At 42.3% G+C, this 22,185-nt stretch overlaps 1 protein-coding gene across 3 annotated transcripts in view; it reads right to left on the bottom strand.

Annotated features, from left to right (window-relative positions):
• Positions 1-21,517, bottom strand: part of ZNF608 (zinc finger protein 608) — a 104,788-nt gene extending 83,271 nt beyond the window's left edge. For 2 of the 3 annotated variants that reach the window (XM_057736389.1, XM_057736404.1), the window contains exons 1-2: positions 18,902-19,473; positions 16,778-17,882 (exon numbers count right to left, since the gene is read on the bottom strand). In XM_057736389.1, coding sequence (XP_057592372.1) covers positions 16,778-17,689 — 912 coding nt within the window. In that variant the 5' untranslated portion in view covers positions 17,690-17,882; positions 18,902-19,473. Of the gene's footprint in view, positions 1-16,777; positions 17,883-18,901; positions 19,474-21,267 lie in introns of those variants that run through there. The other variant, XM_057736394.1, reaches the window with a different exon arrangement.
• Positions 21,518-22,185: the final 668 nt, after the last annotated feature.

Here is a 22,185-nt window from a genome sequence, read left to right as displayed (position 1 = left end):
TTGACACAGCTCTCTACCCTGTAACTGGACTTCAAAACCATACCTACCAGACTTCCCTGGTGGTGCAGTGGTTAAGAATCCACCTGCCAATGCAGGGAACAAGGGTTTGATCCTGGGCCGGGAAGATCCCACATGTCGTGGAGCAACTAAGCCCATGTGCCACAACTACTGAGACTGCGCTCTAGAGCCCACGAGCCACTACTGAGTCTGCATGCCACAACTACTGAAGCCCGCGAGCCTAGAACCTGTGCTCCACAAGAGAAGCCACTGCAATGAGAAGCCTGCACATCAGAAAGAAGAGTAGTCCCCGCTCGCCACAACTAGAGAAAGCCTGCCCCCAAGCAATGAAGGCCTAACACAGCCAATAAATAAATAAATAAATAGTACTTGAGAATCCTATTTAAAAAAAAAAAAAAAAAAAAAAAACCCATACCTACATCAGACCCTGCTTCACACTCATCTCGTACACCCAATTCCTCATGTCAGAGGTCTTAAAGAAATGTCAAGATAAGAGGTTCTCAACAAGTAGGCAATCTCCTACTCCATTTTTTCCAATGCATCTCTTCTCCACTGTGTCCTAAGATGTGCCAGGGTTTCCAAAAGAAAAAATACACAACCGTGGGCTTTGTCAGCCCGAAAAGCCTCTTCTTTTCCTACTGCAAGGCCTCAGAGGAATTAGAGGTACCACTGCTTGCACAACCTGTGGGGAACTGGTGAGTTGACAGGTACACTGGTGAGTTTATTACCCATTATCTTTCTGACCTGTGTCCTTAAAATTCTGGCAGCCCTGACCTTGTACAGCTGCCCTCATAGATCTTTTTCATTTATGCACATTATTTCTATTATTTGTATTTCTCAAATCAAATTCATCAGGTATACAGAAAACACAATTTATATAAATGTACACATATATAAATATATATTAACCCATCTGGGAAATAGAAATTCATGACAATTATACTAACACCGAGTCTGACTCACCCCATAACTTAGTGGCAGTATCAATCCTCAGGATTTCATTTGCCTATCAGGTCCCAAATTGAACCTCACTCCTTACAAAAGTCCCTTACACTATCCACTAAGAAATCAGGACGGGGGCGGGGGGGAGCCATGTCAGACTCTGCTTCAGCCTCATCACTTACACCTTGTCAGCTGCAAATGTTAAAAAACATCCACAGAAGAGATTCTCTCCAAAATCAGCTTCACAAAAAAGTAAGTTTTAGGGGCAGAAAAGATGACTGGCCCAAAGGTGTGAGGAAGACACCAGGGAAGCTCCCTGGCCTCTCCTCCTACCAGAAAGTCCCCACATCTGAGCTCCATTCTTGGGCCTTTAAAAGTCTACTCACAGTAAGGTGGTGGCACCATCTTAAAATCACCTTAATCACTTATTCAATGGGTGGCTGTAGGGCAAAGCTCTTGATAAATGGAGAAAAATTAGGCTCTAAGCAGATGGGGAGATACCAGAAGGTAAAAGAAAGATATTTTTAAAAGGAACGTAGGCAAAGGGAGCAAAGCCAAGACCACCTCTGCTTTGGGGAGGCTGGCCGTCTGTGCATCTTCCTCTGCCGTGCTCCCGAGAAAGCCTTTAAGATCTACATTTACTCCTCCCCAAGAAGCGCCTTCTCTTGGCCTATATTACACAAGTTTTCCGTAATCTGAAAATCACTAGCCCCACACAGCTGGCCTTCTGCTTATCTTCTTTACCGTGAAAGACAACCTCAAGCTTGTTCCTTGTGCAATTTTTAAATGCTGAGGGCTCAATAATCAAATGTTAAAGCACCAGATACATGGTAAATGTAACACATACAAAATTAATTCATCTCTACATTTTCTGAATGTTATGAAATCTGTTTATATATATATATACACACACACACATATGTATGTATGTATGTATGTATGTTTGGGCATATTTCCATTTGCTTGCCTTGTAGATCACTGTTCCACAAAGCCCAGCCATTCTACTTGAACCAAGCAGATCTTATCAACAGCCCCATGGTCTAACCTCCTCCTGCCCGGTGATGACTTTCTCTCCTTCCCTCTGTCTCTCCTTATAATTGCAGGTAATACAGCTCAAGTCCACTCTAGAGCCCTATCAGCTTACCAACTTCAAAGCTAATTTACTGGCCTAAGATTTTAGGTCAGTAGTGTCCCAACTACAACAAGAGAAGAGGACAATTTCTATCCTTTAAGCTCTGATCCGCATAGGAAGCAGCCAGAAGGAGGTCTTGAGCGGCTTTGAAAGCATCCGCTCAGATGACTGTACTCATGCCAGCACAAGAGCTGTTTAGAATAAATGATGCTGAAAAGGAGGCTGGTCCCTCCACTCACTAATCATCACCTAAGCACCCTTTTCTGCAAGCTTACTCCCTCTCTGAGCTTCACAGCTGCAGTGTCAGAAGAATGGGCCGGCCCGAGCCTCAAGAGAGCACCACAGCATGGGGGCACCTGCCCAGGCCTGGGCAAGAATGGTATTTCCCAAATGCTTGATGAGGTAATTGCCAACACTCTTTAACCAAGAACAGAGGGTGACAGGAAAGTAGTATCTTCTTAACACACTTGAGAGGAAACCTATTTTGAGCCCAGGAAAGGCCAAATACACACATAGTAGGAAATAACTGAAGAATATACTACATCATTAAACATTAAAAATGTTTCTTGATCCTAGCTGTTCTTGCTGACTGGTACAGTAACTTCTTTAAGACTTTCCTTGACTGTATAGGAAGACATATAGGTGTGTGTGTTTATAAATGTGTAATATACAAATATGCTATATTTAGTGACTGACTTCTCCTTCTCTTTTGTTGTTTAGTGGTTGTTTCCCGCACTCCCCCAAAGGGTACTTTGAAATCTTTCCAGTTTTTACAATTAAACCTAACCATCTGGACTAAAATCTTCACATTCACTAAATTAGTCACAGACTTTGTGGGTAAGCTGAGAAAGTAAATGCTATGCTCAGTGCTAGGATTTAAACCACATCTACCACAGCAAAACACTCTCTCTTCAATAATCTCTCCAATTCTGCACGCACATGCAGGCTCAAATAACATGGAGGCAACTAGACCTCATTGCACAGAATATTTGTATAGTGAGTATTATTCTTCAGAGCCTTGAGGGGGTTACAAACAAGACAAAATGAAATTCTTCAGAAACCCTGCAGAATTTATTTTACAGACAAAAGATAAATAGGTATATTTCTCCTCCACCATTAAACTTCCTACGACTATTCGTGTGTGCTGACAGGCTGCTCACCAAACTCAGAGATGATTTGAAGAGATCTGTATCTATCTGTTGAAAGCCAGTAAAAATGGGATTTGAATACACTGGGCATTTTCTAGTTTTTTTCAAGTACGAAAGTCTACAAATCTCTTTAGATTTCACTATTCTTGTAGAAAAGGAAAATTCAATGTGCTTAAGTTTTACACTAAAATCCAAGACGGGCAAGTGATTTTGTGTCATCAGCCAGTCACAGGTAAACAGCTGTAGATGGTACAGAACTTTCACCAACCTGAAACTGGACAGGAATATCTGCAGGCAGTAACTCTGCAGCTGTACTAACTCCAGGTAAGTAGAAAACACTGGTTTTTACATGGAAATAAGGTACATGAATTTATAGCAGGCTTACGGATTCATATGCTAGCCTCTCAAAGGAAATTTTAAGCCTTTAATGTGAGCTAATATAGAAAGTACCTGTCTTTGGTGTAAGCAGGTTTATAAAAGTCATTTCCAGAGCATCTTCAAAATGTCAGCAGGTTTCCTTTCACATTTTACATGGGCAACAAGAAGCATGCAATTAAAACAGTATACAGAACAGGTTAGAGAGCAGGAACCAGACATAAGGGGAACTCTTGTTAATAAAGCAGGAAGCTCAGCACCGCTTCCCCATTCTCTATGTACGGGTGAACACAGACCAAACTCACTGAAATACATGGTATTTTTAGGTGCTTTTTAAAACCCTCAGAAGCATTCACATTGTGGAGGCACTAACTATTGGGGGCGGGGTGGGGCAGGGCGGGTGGTGGGAGGACGTTCTTTCCAGCGGGGATTAAAACTGCAAAGAGATTTTCATCTTGCAAAGCCTCTAAACTGTCATAAATATTAACAGGAGCTATGTTTTTTATGTTTGCACTTTTGTTTTGGTTTCCTAAGTAAACCTAGGACGAGCACATATCAGTCAAACTACACCCAAAGAAAGCAGATTTAGGAATTTACCTCTTTGGAAAAACATGATTTCTAAAAAATGTATTTCTAAAAAATGTATTTACACAAATTTAGTCTACTTTAGTGACTACAATAGTGTTAAATTTTATGAGATTTAAAAGTTTGAAGTTTTATAGCATCAACATCCTGTGATAAACCATAAAGGAAAAAAGAATATGAAAAATATGTTTATGTATAAACATATATGTGTGTATATATATGTATAAGTCACTTTGCTGTACAGTGGAAATTAACACAGCATTGTAAGTCAACTATACTTGAATAAAGTAAAATTTTTAAAAAGGTTTGAAAAATTATGCCGGATGCTCACAGAAATAAAATCCAGTCTCCTTCTTCACTGACATAGGAAATGTTAATAGAAAACCATCTAGAACGAACAACAGCACATTAAAGTCACTAGTTTGACAAGGCGGAACGCATTTACACCTAAATCTTTACACCCTCTCTGCTCCCCCCATTCCTATAAGCCTCCTGTTGCTCACCACCCGCCAAAAGAAAGATTTGTAACATGAAGCTATCAGCCATGATTTAGACTCAAAAATCAACCCATTTCAAAAGGATCATACCAAAATAGAAGTACCAGAAGTTAGTAAGGAGAAAAACAAAACAAGATCATGTTAAGCCAATTTAACATATTTGAAAGTTTAATTTATCAAATGTGCATCAAGGAACAAGTAATTTTAATGTTACAGAAGGAATGGGCTTTTTCACGGCCAAACAGCATACAAAGACATCTTGCAGAAACAATACTTGTAAGTAACCAGAGTTATCATTAGGGTGACAGCTAATACACAAAAGAACACTTTGAGATAAAGGGTTTCACTCCCAAGAAGATTAACCTAAAAATAAAAAACAATGTATTCCAGAGTGTTCAAAATGATACTTTCTGAAAACAGCACTTTACTAGGGATCTAGTGATATCCTTAAACCCACTGTTCAAAAATGCATTAGAAGGACTACAACTACAATGGGAGCAAATGCAAGGAAGGGAGGGAGGAAGGAAGGAAAAGACAACCTGGAATTCTGGCTGCCAGGCAACAGCTCTGAACCCCACCCCCACCCCCCCACCCCCAAATTATATACCACTTCCCTGCCCTGGCTGGAGAGTTTCTCCTCTATTCAGTACCATGCCCACTAACTAATGAAATAGTGGAGAATTTCTGTAAAGGGTCCCAATTATTCAAGAGAATGCATTGTCTGGGGCCATTTTAACAAAGGCTCTCCACCAGCCACCCGCTTTCCCACACACCTTCTTCCCACTCTTTACTCACTACCTCTACCACCACCATCACCGGTCCCCCTCACTTGAACAGGAAAATTCAGTGACACCCAGTGGCCCCCTCTCTGTTGGAAGAACTTTTACATTTTCAGCTTCCTGACCAGGCAGCAAAGAAATGACAACCTGCCTCCTCCTTCCTCCCCTCTCTCTTTACAGCTTAAAAAGTGCATTTGGCTGAGCAGTTCTCACCACTCAACAATTCATTCTTCTTTCGTGAAAAACAAGGGTAAAAACAGCCAAGCATGATCACAAAACATAATATCGGGCACTCAATTCCTGCACCTGAAGGCCTCATTCTTCTACCTCCTGGTCCATAGGATTTGGCGAGTGAATAAAACTTAATCTGTAAACAAATGGTTTGCTCTACAATCAAACCATTCTTTTTTTTTTTTTTTTTTTTTAACTGCTTGGCGGCTACTCAACCCAGAGACTTCTAGGTTCTTCCATTATTTAGTGCTCCCAATGGTTAAAAGGCAATAAGCTCATTTGGAGTTTATAAAACTATGCACCATCAACAAAAGCATGTAATGTTTCCAAGACGCACGGTGGCTTCTACACACACAATGGGGAGCTGTGTGTAGTCTCCCCCAAAACAAAAATGCCCAGCCCCAATTAAGCACCCTGGGGGCCTTCAAAGCAGTTATGTTAAGTTGCAAATACAGCAAGATCCACTTGAACTCCAACTGTCTTGTGTGCTTTTCCTCCCAAGGTAGGGAAAAGGCTGGGGCAGACCGACCTCATTAAAGGGTAATTAGTGAACCCCGGGACTTGAGGGACCAGCACAATCGCGCCCATTGTGAGCATTTCACTATGGGGCCACTCTTTTCTCTGTCTTTTTTTTTTTTTAAACCCAGGAGATCTCTACAATCTGAAAGGCCCACATTTGAAATTTTTAAGGATTTCAATCTCACTATTTTTTCTACTACCAGTCATAGAGTAAGAAGAAAGGAAGCAAAACAAAGAGCGTTCCTACTTCTTTTGTGGAATTCCGGCATCGCTGAAAGTTTTTCAATAAAATAATCTGAATAATTTATACTCTACATGTAATAAACAATTTTAAATAAATTTTATTTTTAAACATAGTGAAATGAATGCTCCACTTCCTGGTTACAGAGACTGAAAACAGCACATTAAAAAAGGACATTATAAATCAATCAATATAGGGCTTTTATGATTACATGTGACAATGTCTTAGGAAAAAAATGATCTATTTACATGGGAAGGTGTTATTTAGAAACTAATACAGAGTAATGTGATCAACATAACCACTTTACCATCAATAAAATTCTTCACACCTTTTTAAAGGCTATTATTACAGTTGATATCAATCTGCCAAGATGCTGAAGACTGAACACTACTATAAAATACACCAGTAAATGTGGCTGTTTACATTCTTTAAGAGTACCACCTTTCTACAAATACTAAACCCAAGACCCCACTGCCTTAGTACTAAAATTTGCAGTACATGAGAAAGTAGTCTTTCAGGCAAGTAATGAAGCTAAATTTGACGGTCTCAGCAATCAAGAGGTAAACCACCCTAACATTTACATACAATCAGATGGACCACTCTAATATTTACATATAATCAGATGGATCAGTATCTTTGTTTAAAAGCAAACAAAAACACTAAAAAGGAAGAAACAGTTGGAGTAATTGAAGCAGAACCACCCCAAAACCCAGAGTCCAAAACTTTCTCCTAACACTGGATTATGTATGATCAGGGGTACTAAGGTCACAGAAAGCCATCAACTGTGCCTGCTGCAACCCACAAGTTCCAACAGCTTCCAGAAGGTGTGCTCAGGATCTAGGCACAAACTTGTAGAATGTTACTGCCCCCAGTGACATCTTTAATGCTCCCCTTGCATTTGTTAAGCCAATTAATCGCTCGATTCGTTTATTTTCTGAATACCAAATGAAAGAATTGAAAAGTGTGTAACAAGTCTTTTGTGTTTAGACCAAATACACTTAAGCTATACTTAGAAGCAAATCTGTGTGTATTTGTATTCTATTAAAACATGGGGGACCCCTCCCTTAAACTTGGGCAAACATCCTTGTTTTGTTTATTTTAGAAATACTACAAAATTGACTTGTGTAACTTGAACATACACAGTACATTTTGAGAACTCTTGAAAAAAATGGAAAAGGCTTATTAAGAGATTGAAGGGGAGGGACCCCCACCAGGGTTATTGTGCTTTTTCTTAAAAAAAAAAAAAATACTGAGAAGGCTTCGAGGGAAAAAAAAAATGCAAATCCTGGAAGTCATTCCCAACAGTTGGAAATTCTTCCTCTTCAAGTAAATCCAAGGGCTCAAAAAATAAATATTCAAGAGCATTAATTTGTTTCTAGATGTGTGCGTGCAAGTAAAACAGCAGTCATAATGTGGAAATTTCAGTCACATTTTGCAACTAATTGGAAGCAGATTAGAATTCCGCCTCAGGGGAACGTTGTCAAACTAGAAGCCGGAGCAAATGAAGAAAGAGGTGAGTGCGTCGTGAAGAGCTGACAGATTTACAGCGCTCAGGGCTATAAACTGGTCCTGGGAGGGAAGGAGGGCGCGGCCCCGGCGGCGCGCCCCCGCCACGGCCCCCGGCATCCCCGCCATCGGGAGCGCGCTGCCCGGCCGCGCCCCCGGGGGCTCAGGGCCCTCCATCTGTTCCCCCTCGAAACAATAAACCGCGCCTTCCTGAGAAATCCGTGGTCCTGATAAGACAGAAAATCTGCAGGCTGATATACCCAAGCGGGCAAACGTCAGAGGGAGAGAAGGTTTCTTTCTTTTTTTTCCAGTGGGGGAGGGGAGCGAAAAAGCAAGCAGATTGTGGAGGATAATACAGCCATGGAGTAATGGAAACAGCTGCTCGCTTTCTACTTCAGTGTCTGGCATCTGCTGCGGCATCATGGGAAAGACTGGTGAAGGATTTGGGCAAGGAATGTAAATGGAGACAATTGGCCAAATGGAGTTTGATGCGGAAAAGCTCAATTGCTCTGTCTTCAAATCATGTTGTTCCCTTCGGGGAGCATAAGCCAACAATATTACTGAACTCACATTCCACCTTCAAAGCAGCTGAAAGGTTTGGGAATGTGAACCGCTCTTCAATCAGTTACTTCAGATGTGAAACAATATAAAGGGATAAAGCCTCGTTGGTGGAACAGCCTCCATCTGTCAAAGTGTGTGGCTCATCTTCCACTGATCTTCGTGGAGAAGTTAAATCGGAGTCCTTTTTTTCCTATGGATTTCACTTACTTTGAGAAAAATGTTTCTGAAATCACCACTGCTTACTTCTGAACTGGCTCAAGGGACAGTTTCTACTTGTTGTGCCTATTTTCCCCTTGGCTGCAAAGATTCGGCTCTAATTTCATTTCCATCACAAAAGAATTGGCAAAGAAGGCAAACGCAGAAACACATAACTGAAGTGCTGCTGTGCTAGTCATAAGCCTATAATAAAGCACAGATTTGATAGCATTATCCATGTACTGTGGTGAACCACACACAAATAAACAGTTCTCCATGAAGAATGAAAACCCGAGGATTCAGCCCTTCCAATTCAAACATTATTGTTGCTTTTAACATGAGCCATCCATAAATCAGCCAAAGAAGTGACAGGAAATCCAAAAGTAATCTGGTCTGGCTATGTGCACTTTGTTAAAAAAAAAAAAAAGTTAAGAAGTGCTTTCCAGCTCATCCTGATGATGTTCTAAGTGAAGAATGGGTAAAGCTGTAAAATCCAGGCATAGAAACAAATGGTACTTTTATGCCAAGTGATTTCAAACACGCGGTACGTGTAGCGACCAAAAAAAGTACAGCCCTCCAGTAAGGGGAAAGCATGCTAACCTACCAAGGAACAACTTAGACAGGACCTTTGAACCTGCAGTGACTAATGCGAAAGACAAAAAGGTGGATCATAAGCAGTGAGAGGACCAGATGTGCTTTCCTAAAACCAAACCAGGAGTTTTCTTTAATCAAAAGAATGAACAGTGACTTCTAGGAGTTCCTGAAAGTGTGACCAATTGGAACTTTGTCGTCTGTTGCTAATTGAAGCATATAAAAGAGTCCATTTCTTAAAACATACTACAAACACTTTTTTTCCCCCTTAATTCACTGCCACATGACAAAAACCAGAATCAAGTTGACTGGTAGAAGATCAGTGCAACCAAAGACCAAGCTATTATTTCAAACTGTCAGGGGAAGGCAGTAAAATTGCTACCAGGTCTCCTTAAGTTACCCTTCAATAAAAAGAAGCCATCAGGGAAATAAGAGGAAAAGAAAACACATCAAAACCTTAAAAGTCCCTTTAAGTAAAATTATACGTCTGTGGCACCATGCCATCTGCTCTCTGGTTAACATAATAAGCCAATTCCACAACCTAAATATCTGCTTTCCAAAATCATTATGTACAATACAAAATATAATCAATATATTTTTAAACTGCAAAAGCTGCCTTCATATAGCATTACTGGAATATGCCTAAATGTCCCTGTAGGCACATTTTTCTTAAGGTGCTAGCTCAGAATGAGGATTCCCAGGAGTTGCAAAAAGCTAAGTGGTTGAGCTAGAATAGTCACAGTGAATAATAATCAAACTGGGATGGGAGGTGGGGATGAGAAAGAAGAGTAACTTTGAAAACCCAGCAGCAGTACTTATTCATCACTTCCAACCCATTTGTTTGAACTGAAGCACCCTTCTCTTTGAGTCCTCTATTACAACCCAAATACAGATTTTAAAATTTTCATTTAGCTTCACGGGGCGGGGGGTGGGGGGTGGGGGGGAGCCTTGAGTACCAGATGAGATTCATGTGGTTCAAGGGCCACTGACCTATCAAAACATAAGAAGTATTTGCTTTGTAATCTCTTCAGTGCTTCAGGCAAAACCCGTAATCTACTTTAATACTTTCTCAAAGGCATTTCTAACAAAAATTTAGCAGATATGCAGAACTCAGCTCTAGGAACAAGGATATTCAAGGTGTCTTGAATATCCTTCACGTACTCAAAACATTACAAACAGCCCAGCTGATGGTCAATCTACTATGAATTATTTAACAACCTTTCATTCAGTTGCAAAGGCTTCGTCCTCACTGCCAAAACCTTTAGCTTAAATTAAAAAGAACTTGCAACAGAGAGCAAGAAGTCACTAAAGAAACTTCAGCTGGGAGAGAGAACTGGATGGATATGGAGGGGCCAATTACTTTGCAGCAGAGTAGAACAGAAAATCAATGGTGACTTTTTTAAAAACAATAAAGCCCACACTAACTAAACACTCCCAATCCACTCCCAACCCAACAGCTTTGTATGCAATTATAACATTTCTATATACACACCTATGAAATAAATACAGTCACAGGGTAACAGTCTGATCCCTGTATGAGCCTATAATGATGACTGAAGTCATTCCTGGGGCAGAAACTTCACCTGTTCTCTTTCCCTATAACCTTAAATGTACAGATTTCGAGGGTATTATTATTTATTGACAACAGTTCTAGTGAAGAGGGGTTATTTCCACTCCGCTGTTGCTGAGGATCGCCCAGTATTTCCTTAGTTCTGGCTTCCACGTCTACAAGAATGAGATCCAAGTAATTTAGGAACAAAGTGTTTAGTATTCAAGCAAAACCCTTGATGTTCAGATCACCGGCAAGTTCAGAGTGCTAGCAATCAAAACTATGTTGTGCTACAGTAATTACTATGAAAAACTTACAGTGCTTAATATTAAAGAATAGAATAACATGATCCTTCCACCTCTTCTACACCTCTAGAGTGTGTTCAACATGGCAATTATCTCTGTTCAAGAAGCAGAGAGTGTAAACTGCGTTGAAACTCAATTATACCCACGACTTTTTAAACATGCACTTCAAAAGGCAGGTTTCATCACATTCAAATCACTGAGCAAAATCTTTTTCCCCAACTTAGAAAAATAGATTTTATCCCTCTCCCATGAGACCCCTTCAAATATAAAAATGATTTCTTTTTACTTTTTGGACCCACTTCTTCGTTTACTAAAGTAGAGGGATGACCTTGCCATGGGGGAAAGACAAAGAGAGATCCCATGTGATAAAAGCAGTGGGATGTGCAGCCCGCCCAAACGTCATTACCACACCGCCTAGAACTGCCACCATTTTTAAAAACCAGATCACACACTTGTTAACAAAAAACACATTACGTTGCTACTTTTAAGAATGCAAAGGAACTAGGAGTGGTAGATTTATGATTTAAGTGCTTGTGGCTAAAATAGCTTTCCAATTATCAAGGGCCTCTTAGGAAGAGCAAGAATGCATTATGTGTTAATGACCACAACCAGGGGTCCCTTCTCCACTCTCTTGTCAGAACCCTGGCAGGTCCTCCCCGCAGCCTCACCATTAGCATGTCTGTTTCCTGTCAGCCCACTCAGAGATAATGTCACTTATCTCAGGGAGGCACAAGCCCAGTCATTAGCTTCTATAAAAGACCTCAAACAAAGGCTGGGTAATGTTTTACCCAGGGCTCTTACTAAAACCAGCATCCAGAAGCTCAGCATCTAAAAGTCAAGGACTCCAAAGTTATCATCATTAAATGAGTAGCTTCCTCACGATCAACGATCCCAGACTAACAGCTCTGAACCAGAACACGGTCTATATAGAGCAAACACCAGTCCGGGAGGCTACCACCTACAATTAGATTAACTGATGAACGCTGACCAGAGTTAGCCTGGGAGAGCCTTTGCCCGCCCGGCCCCCTTGCCTCCGGGGGCGGGGCGGGGGGGGGGGGGGAATTGACAGAATAATTCAGATACTGACTAAATAGTTAGATCTTTGAAGAACTGACCCCTCATTGTGATTGCCTGCAGGAACTGAACAACCATTATAAAGTGTTCAATGGCTGGGCTTCTGGAAATCTTTTAAATAAAAGTGGAACTGGTTAAAATAAATGTAAGAACACGTGTTTTCACAGTGTTGCTCATATTACTGCAATTTCGAGTTTCTATGAAGTACCAGGTGAACTTTTTTAAATTAAAAAAAACACGCACACACAGACAGTCAAAATTGGAGCAAATCTCAGCCATTCAATCCTTGTTTTTCATGCTGAAAACGAAGAACAGATGGTTCTTTCCATGTTGTTTGAATCTGGTTATTGAACACCTCTGTGGTTAGGGAGATTTCTGCTTAGCACTTTCGGCATAGATTTCATTTACTAACTATAAAATGCTGCTTAGGAAAAATAAGTCTTTATAACACTCTAATTAAAACCATCTTGCAGTCAAGCAATTTCACTTGAAGAGCATTCTTAACCTCATGACATTTGGACAATCAATCCCTCTCCTTTTTTTTTTAACAGACTATTTGCAAAGTTATTAAAAGTTGCTAAACATTATTTATCTCTTTTAGCACAATCTTGATCAGTTGTTGAGTACTTTTTTAAAATTTCTCCAGCAAACTCAGCGGATTACAAGTACTGTGCTCAGAACCCAGTGATGTGCCTGGTCACACGAATCCTCCAAGCTTCCATGGGTTCTCACAGAAAGCTCACTTGGGGAAAGGGCAGCCCCTCTGCACCCACCTCAAAAGCCCGGTCACCCTCGGAGGAAGCCTATAGAAAGGAAAGGAGCTGAATCAATTCTGATTGGGAGCCACCCTTAGTTACCAACGTTTTTAACAGCTAAATCCCTTATGTAGCTTTCAAAACAGTTTGCTGTCCAACAACAATGGACTTTGTTCTTTAATTATAGCAAGTGACCTTTCTGCCCTTTTATTTCACAGTAGATAAACTGCACTCTCTAAGCAGAATTTGTAGGGGGCACTATATTTGGGGGGAAGCATATCATCCACAAAACTTATTAATGAAAATGTTCTTCAACTACTCACACTCACTTAGGAAATGTGCCAGAATTCCCTAGTGAAGTGTAAAAAGGCTTCTACAAGAGAATAAAATAAAATGAATGATATCCTTTATAGACAGGTCCATTTGTAGACACTACATTTATGCTGTTAAGGACCAGCTTAATGAAAGCAGCATGATACTACTGAAATCACTCTTTTCTGGATGTGTACTGAATCGTCAGAACCCTAAGACCCAACTATAAGATCTCCTGTGCTTTTCATGCGTATTTGAAGTCTCAGCTGTTTTTAAGAATTCTTCTACGTATTTCTTTAATTTCTCAGTGATCAAATAAACCCATGTACTGTATGGAACTATTTAGCCCAGCCAAATGCCTGCGTCTGATAAGTCAAAACTGTAAGACGGTTAAGGAAGATACACGCAGACGAGCCTCAATACGGGCTATTATGCTTCCAAAGAAAAGGAGGGGGCAGGTGGAGAAGCAGGTTTTAACAACCAAAAGCCAACCCGTCAAATCTACTTATTCAGACACGTCACCGGTGGCTTAACCACAAAATGGGCTATAGAAATACAGCTCAAACATCTTAGAATTATGGCATGTTTTGATTTTGTTCACATATTAAGGGGAGTGGCGACTTTTACAACATACTTGTGGTTTCCACATAAAGGAGGAGAACTCTCATTGATTTAATTAGGTTTCATAAGGTCCAATTTATCATGTTTTACATGACTTTGTGTAGTGAAAAAACAGAATAAACAGACCAAAAATAGACATTGAAGCATGCTGTGAAAATTAACCAGTGACAGCAAGTCTTATGACTCTCCTGTGAACCATCCAATGGGGGAGGGGGCAGCACACAAACCACATCACACCCCCTTTTGGTTTTCGCATTTGGCCCCCTCACGAGCCACATCCGATTGCTGAAAATTAATCACCTTCACTTTGGAGACACTTACTCTTCACAAATCCAAATAATCCAACAAGGCTGAAATTAAAACCTGGTACAAAAAATGTCAGAACACCTTTCTCAAAGGATGCCTCAGTGTTGAATTATTTTGTCAGGTAAAGCCTGTCCTATTAAATCTTTCCCTCCTCAAGAGGTCTCCTCCCATTATTAGGAAGCATTTTCTAAATTGAAGTCGAGTTTCACACGACCTAGAGTTAGTGGGACTCAAGTTACTTCCCTGGGTGGCCACTGTCCATGGCAGTGCCATCTCTGTGTGCCAAGGAGGAAAGCATTCTTAAGAGAAGTCCTTCTGGGGTGGGGTGGGAGTGGGGAGGAGAGCCTGAAGGAACAGGCTTCCAGGTCCTGGGCCAGCCCCAGAGCCTGACAGAGAACGGCCAACACTGCAGTACTCAGGCCGCTCAGAGCCATCCCTGAAGGGTCCCTGTGCCCACACCAGAAGCTGTGGTTGGCAGTGCTGTGAATTCACATGCGCTGTGCTTGCTCCCGTCCTCCAACCCCAGGCCCATCACGACTTGTGTGCTCTTTATTTAGGTAATTCCTACTATCACATTTATACTGCTCTGACTGAAGATGAGTTGCATGTATATGAATAATTTAATTCTTCCATTTCTCATCGTTTCCTCTGTGACTGGCAAGTGAAAAGAACACAAAAACTGGAGAACCCTGACACCACGCTCTAATCTCAGTTGCCATGACAGCAGCCTTTGAGATACTGAAATGTTCCGATTGCCAGCTAAACAAAATTGTTGAATGTGAACATTTGGCTGGAAGATTAAAAGGCTAAGGGGAATGCAAAAGGGCAGTACCTCCCACATTCCAGGCAGCAGTGAATCCAATCAAATGGCTCTGACTCCTTAACCACAGCCATTGTGAGCAGCGGATTAGGGCAATTCATCTAGATAGTTAGAGCAGATTAGAACTGCAATTTGAAGACTATTGGCAACAAAAGTAAATGCCCTACTGTACTAATAAGAAGACTTCAGAACGCCTTTTAGCAGAAATTATTTGAAACTACATTTCAGCCTAAGAGTCAAAGCCTGGATTTCTTTTTTAATGCATTTAAATTCATCAATGCAAAACACTGTCTGACCAAGGCGGTTTGGATAGAAGAAGCGGGCAGTCAGGCTTTTTGAGATTTTGGCATCATCTACACCTTAACGTACCTTCATCAACTTCTAAAGTCATAAAACCGAAACTTTATTCCTGTACTCTCATTTAAATCTTGAACACAGGAAAACAAAAAGGTTTAAATAGACAGTAGTGAGTAATTGTACACAGAAATAATCATCCAAAGACACTTCACAATTCTGAGCAAGTGAGAAAGTGCAAAAATCGAATTACTTAACAAGCATGTATCCAAACAACCATGCCACAAACCACGTGATATGCATTTTGCTTCTGCAAAGGCACAATCTGTAGAATTAAAGGTTAATTTCATAGAGACAGCACTCACTCCCCCAGCTCACTCCCAACCTGCTCCACAGACAGAGCGCCTTCAGCTCTGGGACATCACTTAATGCACAAATCACTGCCAGACCATTACCTCCTAGGCCCCCAGCACTAAGCCCCACGACACTGGGGGCGATTTTTCAAAGGCAGGGTCTCACTAGACTTTCAGACAATGACAAAGATGGGAAGAAGGGTCCAAATTACCTAAATCAACACTCGCCACTGCTCAAATGCAACACATATTTCGGGTATCTTTTGGCTCCCTTTCCACATTTCAGCACACCAATCCACCAAGTCTATTTCACTTTTCTTACCAACCTTTCAGCTCCCTGGTCAAGCTAGAAATCCAAGCGATAACACTCTTCAATCTCCAGCTAAGAACTCGGCAAGGGAACAAGGAAAGAGTCCTGGCCGCCACCAAAACCATTCCATCCTTGCTACACAGTTATGAAACCAAGCACCCTAGGACACCAAGGTTTCATTCAGGACCAATAACAGGACGATATCCTCTGACAGGGCTGTTTTGGAGAATATCATGAAAAAATAAATCGGTGGAGGGTAGAGTGTAAATTCGAACCTCGACATACCTGGGGGGCGGGGGAGGGGGGACGTGAACCCTGAACCGAAGGACACGTTACCAGAAGTACTAGGATGTGTAAATTAAAACAGAAGACAGTGCTCCTTAGGGGAGAAACCAGGACAAGAGGTAAGTGGGTACAGGAGCAGGTTTTCTATTAAAAGCTCACCGCGACTGGCTTACCGGCCAAGAGCCCTTCTGCAGGGCAAAAGGTACCTCGAACACTTACACCCTCCCACCTGGGGACCCAAACACACAAGCAGCAGCAGCAGCAGCAGCAGAAGCAAAAGCTAAACACTGCACCCAAGTAAGCTGCCCCATATCAAACGTTCACAGAAAGGATGCACAGAAGAGAAATCTCACAAAGAACCAGAAAGCACGAAGAAGTATAAAGCACAGAGAGGCACACCCCCCCACCCCCACCCCCACACAAATGCACACAAAGAGGAAAGTAGGAGATCTAGGAAGGCGACTTTATCCTACCTTCTCAGTTTTCAGTTTCTTGATTCGCCTGTGGCTCTCCTCCTCCTCCTCTTCCTTCTTTACCAACATAGAGTTTCCCATGAGCCCTGAATCCGGGGCACTTTTGCTAACTTCCCCAGCAGCCGCGACGCTGCCACTCCCAGTGCCCCCGCAGTGGAAGGGGCTCGCGCCACCTCCATTGCTCTTGGCCCCAAAGCCATAGAGGTGCCCCCCGGAAGGGGCCTGGCTGCCACTGCCATTCTGGTGGCCCTGAAGCAGGTCGTGCTTGTCCTTCCTGGATTTCCCCGCATCCTTATCCCGCTTGGCGCCTCGGCTGCTCTGGCTTTTACCTGGCTTCTCCTCTTTGCTTTTCCCGCAGGAGGCCGCCCCCGCGGTGGCAGCGGAGGTGCCGGTGCTGGTACTATTGCTGTTCGGGTTGCCGCCGCCGCCGCCGCCGCAGCTCACACTTTGACCCAGCGCTGAATTCATGCCAGTTGCCTCTCCAGGGCGCCCTTGGACTTCCTGCCTCTTGCCAGTGCCGCTGATCTCGGGAATCCCATACAAGGCAGCAGAAGGCAGAGATTTATTAGCATCCTTAGAAGTTTTACTCCTTTTCACTTTTGATTTGCTGGTCTCTTTGTGTGAATTCCCCTGGGGAGCAGAGGGCTGAACAGAAGCAAATTTTAGGCCATCAGCTAAGGCTGCGGTAGCACCGGCCCCACTGGAGGCCAGACCTCCACAATCCTTAGAGTTGCTGCTGCTAGTGGTGTTGGTGGAATTATTCATTTCAAATTTCTGTCTGTCCTTCTCCAAATCAGCGTCCAAATCAATTATTAAATTTCCAACCCCGATTTCCCAATCATCGCCACTGTCATAAGTATCAACCGTATTTGGATCCACACCTTTTCCTGCCGTAGAAATGTTCACTGACATCCTGAAGATGAGCTCTCTAGAATAAAAATTCGATGAACTTTCCTTTGGAGATGAGGGGACATTCGTTTAGCTCCGCTGGGCTTTCTCTTAAAAAAAAAAAAAAAAAAAAAAATCTTCTAATCTTCCTCTTCTTTTTCCTGCCCCAGGAATGGGTCCAGGGGTTTTACACCCTTCAGTCCAGGTCCACCTTTTCCTGTGAAGGGGGGAAAAGTCGAATATTTCTTGTCTGGGTGTTACCAGAATAAAAAAACGATTAATACTGGGGAGTCAGTAAGGGGTACAGGGAAGGATGGTGAGGAAGGTGGCTCATGTATTGTCTCCACAGTCCAATATCAGGTTTAAAGGAAAATAACCAAACCCGAAAAACGTACCCAGGACAGTAAGCATCTTACAGTAGCTAAAAAAGAAAAGCCCTTTATCAACAACACAAAGATAACCACTTTTTAAAAAGCATTAATATATCTTAAGGCTCTGAGTCAACTCCAGAAAGGTTTAAGGAGGAAAAAAAAAAGAGTTTAGGATTTTTTTTTTCTAGCACATACACATGACAACAACCCCAGAAACACAGCCTGAACACTCAGACAAGAGGAAGGAACAAGCTTTAAACATCCTTAAACATGTCCTAGATCTTGCAATTTAAAACACCAGACCCTGGAAGTTCTCTGAGGCTAGTTTCAGAATGATGTTACTAAATTTTCCTCATTTCTAATTTTATTACTTCTTTTTACAAATTGTCTGGGCAATCTGGGTTTTGTTCCCAGTAAGGAACAGAAAAAAACAACGAATAACCACCACCCCCCCATACACATACCCCCTCATTCTCTCTTCCCCAATAGTTTATACAATTTTATTTTTGAAAGATACACACACGTCTTTAAGAGCATTTTTCTATTTTTAAAAAGACAGTGTTAAATAAAAGGTTAAATATCTGCCTTTTGAGAAAAAAAAATTACATCTAAACAATTCTACTGTATTCCTAGGTCACAGACTGGCTCGATCTGTTAAATATGGTGCTACTGACTGTACGGGAAACTGATTAAGACATAGACTTTAAGTGATCTGCGCCAAGGTGGCCTCAATGACCGCAAATGAGTGTGTGTTTGACAAAGATCAGCTAAAACGGTTTTTAAAGGGATCAGCCCCTTTTTAACAGTTGATTGTCAAGGAAAAAAAATAAATATACATACACACACACACACAGACATTGCTTACCTTTAATCCTTTATCATTTTTTAATTAGGCCAGCAAATCAAAATGCCTTTCCCACTCCACTCGGCAAACAAGCCTGTGCCTCATTTTACTTAAACACCAAATGATCAAGAAGGAAGGAACCAAATAACACATCTCAGCCAGAATAATCACTCGATAACATTATTCCACCTCCCCACCCCCCTTTTGGCAAACGGATCAGTCCTTTTCTCCTTAAAAAAATGTGTCACTGTACAGCTGGAAGATAATGTTTCACATTCACAACAGAAGCACCAAAGGGTTTTTTTCCTCTTAACAAGCATCGAGAATAATAGTTTTTAAAAAAGAGAGAGCTTAGAGAAAAAAGTTTTCCCAACTTCTCATTCCGCCTTCAGTTCCAGACTTCAGAGTCACCGTGATCAGTAAGTAATGATCCCATGTAGCAAACCTACAGGCGTCCGCTAGTAACAAGACAGAATGTGCTAACATCGGGATAAATTAGTGAAAGGGAAGAAAGAATAAGAAGAAAGGACTGAAAATCTGGGCTGGATTCCGCCTGTTAGTCGGGAAGTGGCATTTTTCCGCCCGTCCTGACAGATTTGATTTCTTGAACTAACTTAAGAGGAAAGGAGGGGGAAGGGGGGTGGGGGAGGGAGGGGGAGGGAGGGAGGGAAGAGGAGGAAGAGGAGGAGGAGGAGAGGGAGGAGACGGTGGAGGAAAGGGTGGGAAGAGAAGCGGAGCCAGAGGAGAAAAAGAAAGGTGTGGAGGGGGAGGGGAGTAGATGATTCAGTGAGCTGATAAACCAGTTATAACAGCATTCGCTCGGGGCGGAGGGCGGCGGGGTGGGGAGAATAACGGCGTTTAAAATTGGTTCAGTCTTCGAAACCTAAAGGATGTGATGTTTTCCTGTTTTATGTTGTTTTAAGAAAAAGGAACCGAGTTCCTAGTATAGTCCCCGAGGGGGAAAAAAATCCGCTGTCGCTCAAGCCAATCAGTCATGTGGTAATTCGATAATTAGAGTCAAAAAAAGATTTTTTTTTAAGGCGACCTTTTTCAGGACAGTTTTTCCCGTTTATAGTCGCAGCAAACGGTGCGTCTCCTTTTTATTTATTTTTCTCTCCTCCTCCGCCCTCACCCACCCCCTCCTGTGTTTAGTCAGATGGCCCCGGAGCTTGGCTTAGTATTTTTAATTAGCTGGCGTTTGGAAGCTAAAAGCAGTAATGAATTGTTGATGGATTGGAAGTGGAGAGTCGCTTTGCTGGAAATGTCGGGGCTGTGAGAGGGGGATGGGCGAGTTAGCAACAACCAACCATCTAAAAGGAGCGATTTTGTTACAGTGCAAGCCTTTCACATCACGTGAGGATCAAGGGCTCAATTGGTTGTCGTGAGAACAAAAATGGTGACAAGCGTATCAAGAAAATACTGATCTGGTCTTTAAAAAAAAGCTGAAGGTCTCTCCCCTCCCCCTGCACACACGCTCCCCCCCGCCGCCTCCCCCCACCCCCGCCCTTGCAGTGGGAGCAGCTACAAGTTATGAATGTGAAACATTTCTCGCAGATCTAGGCTCTCGGAAGTTCGAAGGGAGTGAAATGTAATGAGCACAAGAGCAAAGCAGATGTTTTAAAGAAACACCTTATAAACCTTTCCTCAACTTATCTCCAATTTGTCGTCTTTGCCAAGGGGCCAGGGATGGGGACGACTCGGCGAAGGGGGAGAGCAGCTCCACGCTACTTGGATTTTAGGGCCCCCCCCCCTCATGTCTTAAACAAAGAAAAACATTATGCTAGCTCACAAGCCAGGTCCTGTAATAAACACACCATTGTTACTATTTGTGGGTTTATTTGGGTTGGGTGGGGCATTTTTTTCCCTCAATGGTGTTTTTGCTGCTTGCTTTTTAAAGGAGGTGGAAAATGGTAATTATAACCATTTCATGGGTGACGGCTCCCTTGTTTAATATTAAACTATTGGGCACTAGATGTGACAAGAAACAGAAATAGGCTTGTCCTGCCCTTGCCCCCATTTTCCTGGCTCGGTTTGTAAGAGGGTCCTGCCCAGCTAGGATAGGAGAGGGAGGGGTGAGGTGCGCTAGAGAATGGACACTGCAGATCAGGATTTGTAACTGTGTCACTTTTATTCTCCTTGGGTTAGAGCCCCAAAGGTAATTTACTCTAAGTTACCCCGAGTGCCCAGTCAAGCTTAATTTGTGTGAAGAAGTTACAAATGCTTCACCCTCCACTGAATAAAAATTCACCCTTCTTGGGCTGTTGTTCTCAATGCAAAAGCCAAAGCCTGTAACTAGTTCCTCATTTCAATGCATAAAACTCGCACATTCCCCTGCATGAAGTCCCCGCTAAGTGCTATATAGAGACACACCACGCAACCGTACTTACGGTCTGTATTGGATCGAGTTGACCTTTTCCTTCTAACTGCATTGAATGTGTTTGGTTGCAGCCGCTTTATTTTGGAAATTATAATCTCTTCAACAAATTTATTATTAAAGAAGATGGACCATCAAATGTCACAGACCGTCCTGTGTATTTTTTATAAAAGCAAAAATTAAAATTAAAAAAAAAAGAAAAGAAAAATCCCCCTGCTGCACACACACAAGCTTGTTCTGCAACACTGAAATCAGGACTGAAACACAACACACACACAGGGGGAGTGGAGCAAAAGGAGCTCTCAGCCTCTATACCTGAAAGGGACTTTTCTTTGTTCCCATTGCCCTTTCTCATCGGGCCAATCAGAGAGCAGCTTTTATGAAACTGGGCTCTCTCATTGGCTAGCTGCTTTCTCTTGGCTACTGTAGGGGGTTGAGATATACACACGTATAAAACACACACTGAGAGCGGGTGGGGGTGCGGTGGGGGGTGGTTGTGGAGACAAAGCGTTTTATTTTCCGACCAGATTGGGGTTGAGGAACCTCCTGCAGTAAGATGAAAAAAAAAAAAGCTGCGCCCGTTTCAATTACTACATCATTCACATAAAACACTATTTATTAAAACAAATCTCAAACAGGCTGCGAGGAGAGGATGTCGGTAAATACAAGTTTGATTGTGTTATCTTGGGGGAAATAATGTATGTGATCGCTCGGTGGCAGAGGGAAGCCAAATGAGCCACCAGCGCGTAGCGAGGAGAAGAGGGAGGCTGGCTGTGTGGAAATGACTGCGAGCGTTTTGCTGGCTTCCCTTCCGTGTTGCAAGGACTCGGCAGCGCGAACTCCCAAGACTGATTTTCCCAAGTATTGCAGCTTCTGGCTTTCAACCCTCCCCCACCACTTTGCCCTTCTTCCAATTTTTTTTTTTCCCTGT

Source organism: Hippopotamus amphibius, chromosome 1 (genome assembly GCF_030028045.1).
Source record: "Hippopotamus amphibius kiboko isolate mHipAmp2 chromosome 1, mHipAmp2.hap2, whole genome shotgun sequence".
Classification (NCBI taxonomy): Eukaryota; Metazoa; Chordata; class Mammalia; order Artiodactyla; family Hippopotamidae; genus Hippopotamus; species Hippopotamus amphibius.
Note: the sequence above shows the minus strand (reverse complement) of the source record. Positions and strands in the feature narration are given on the sequence as shown.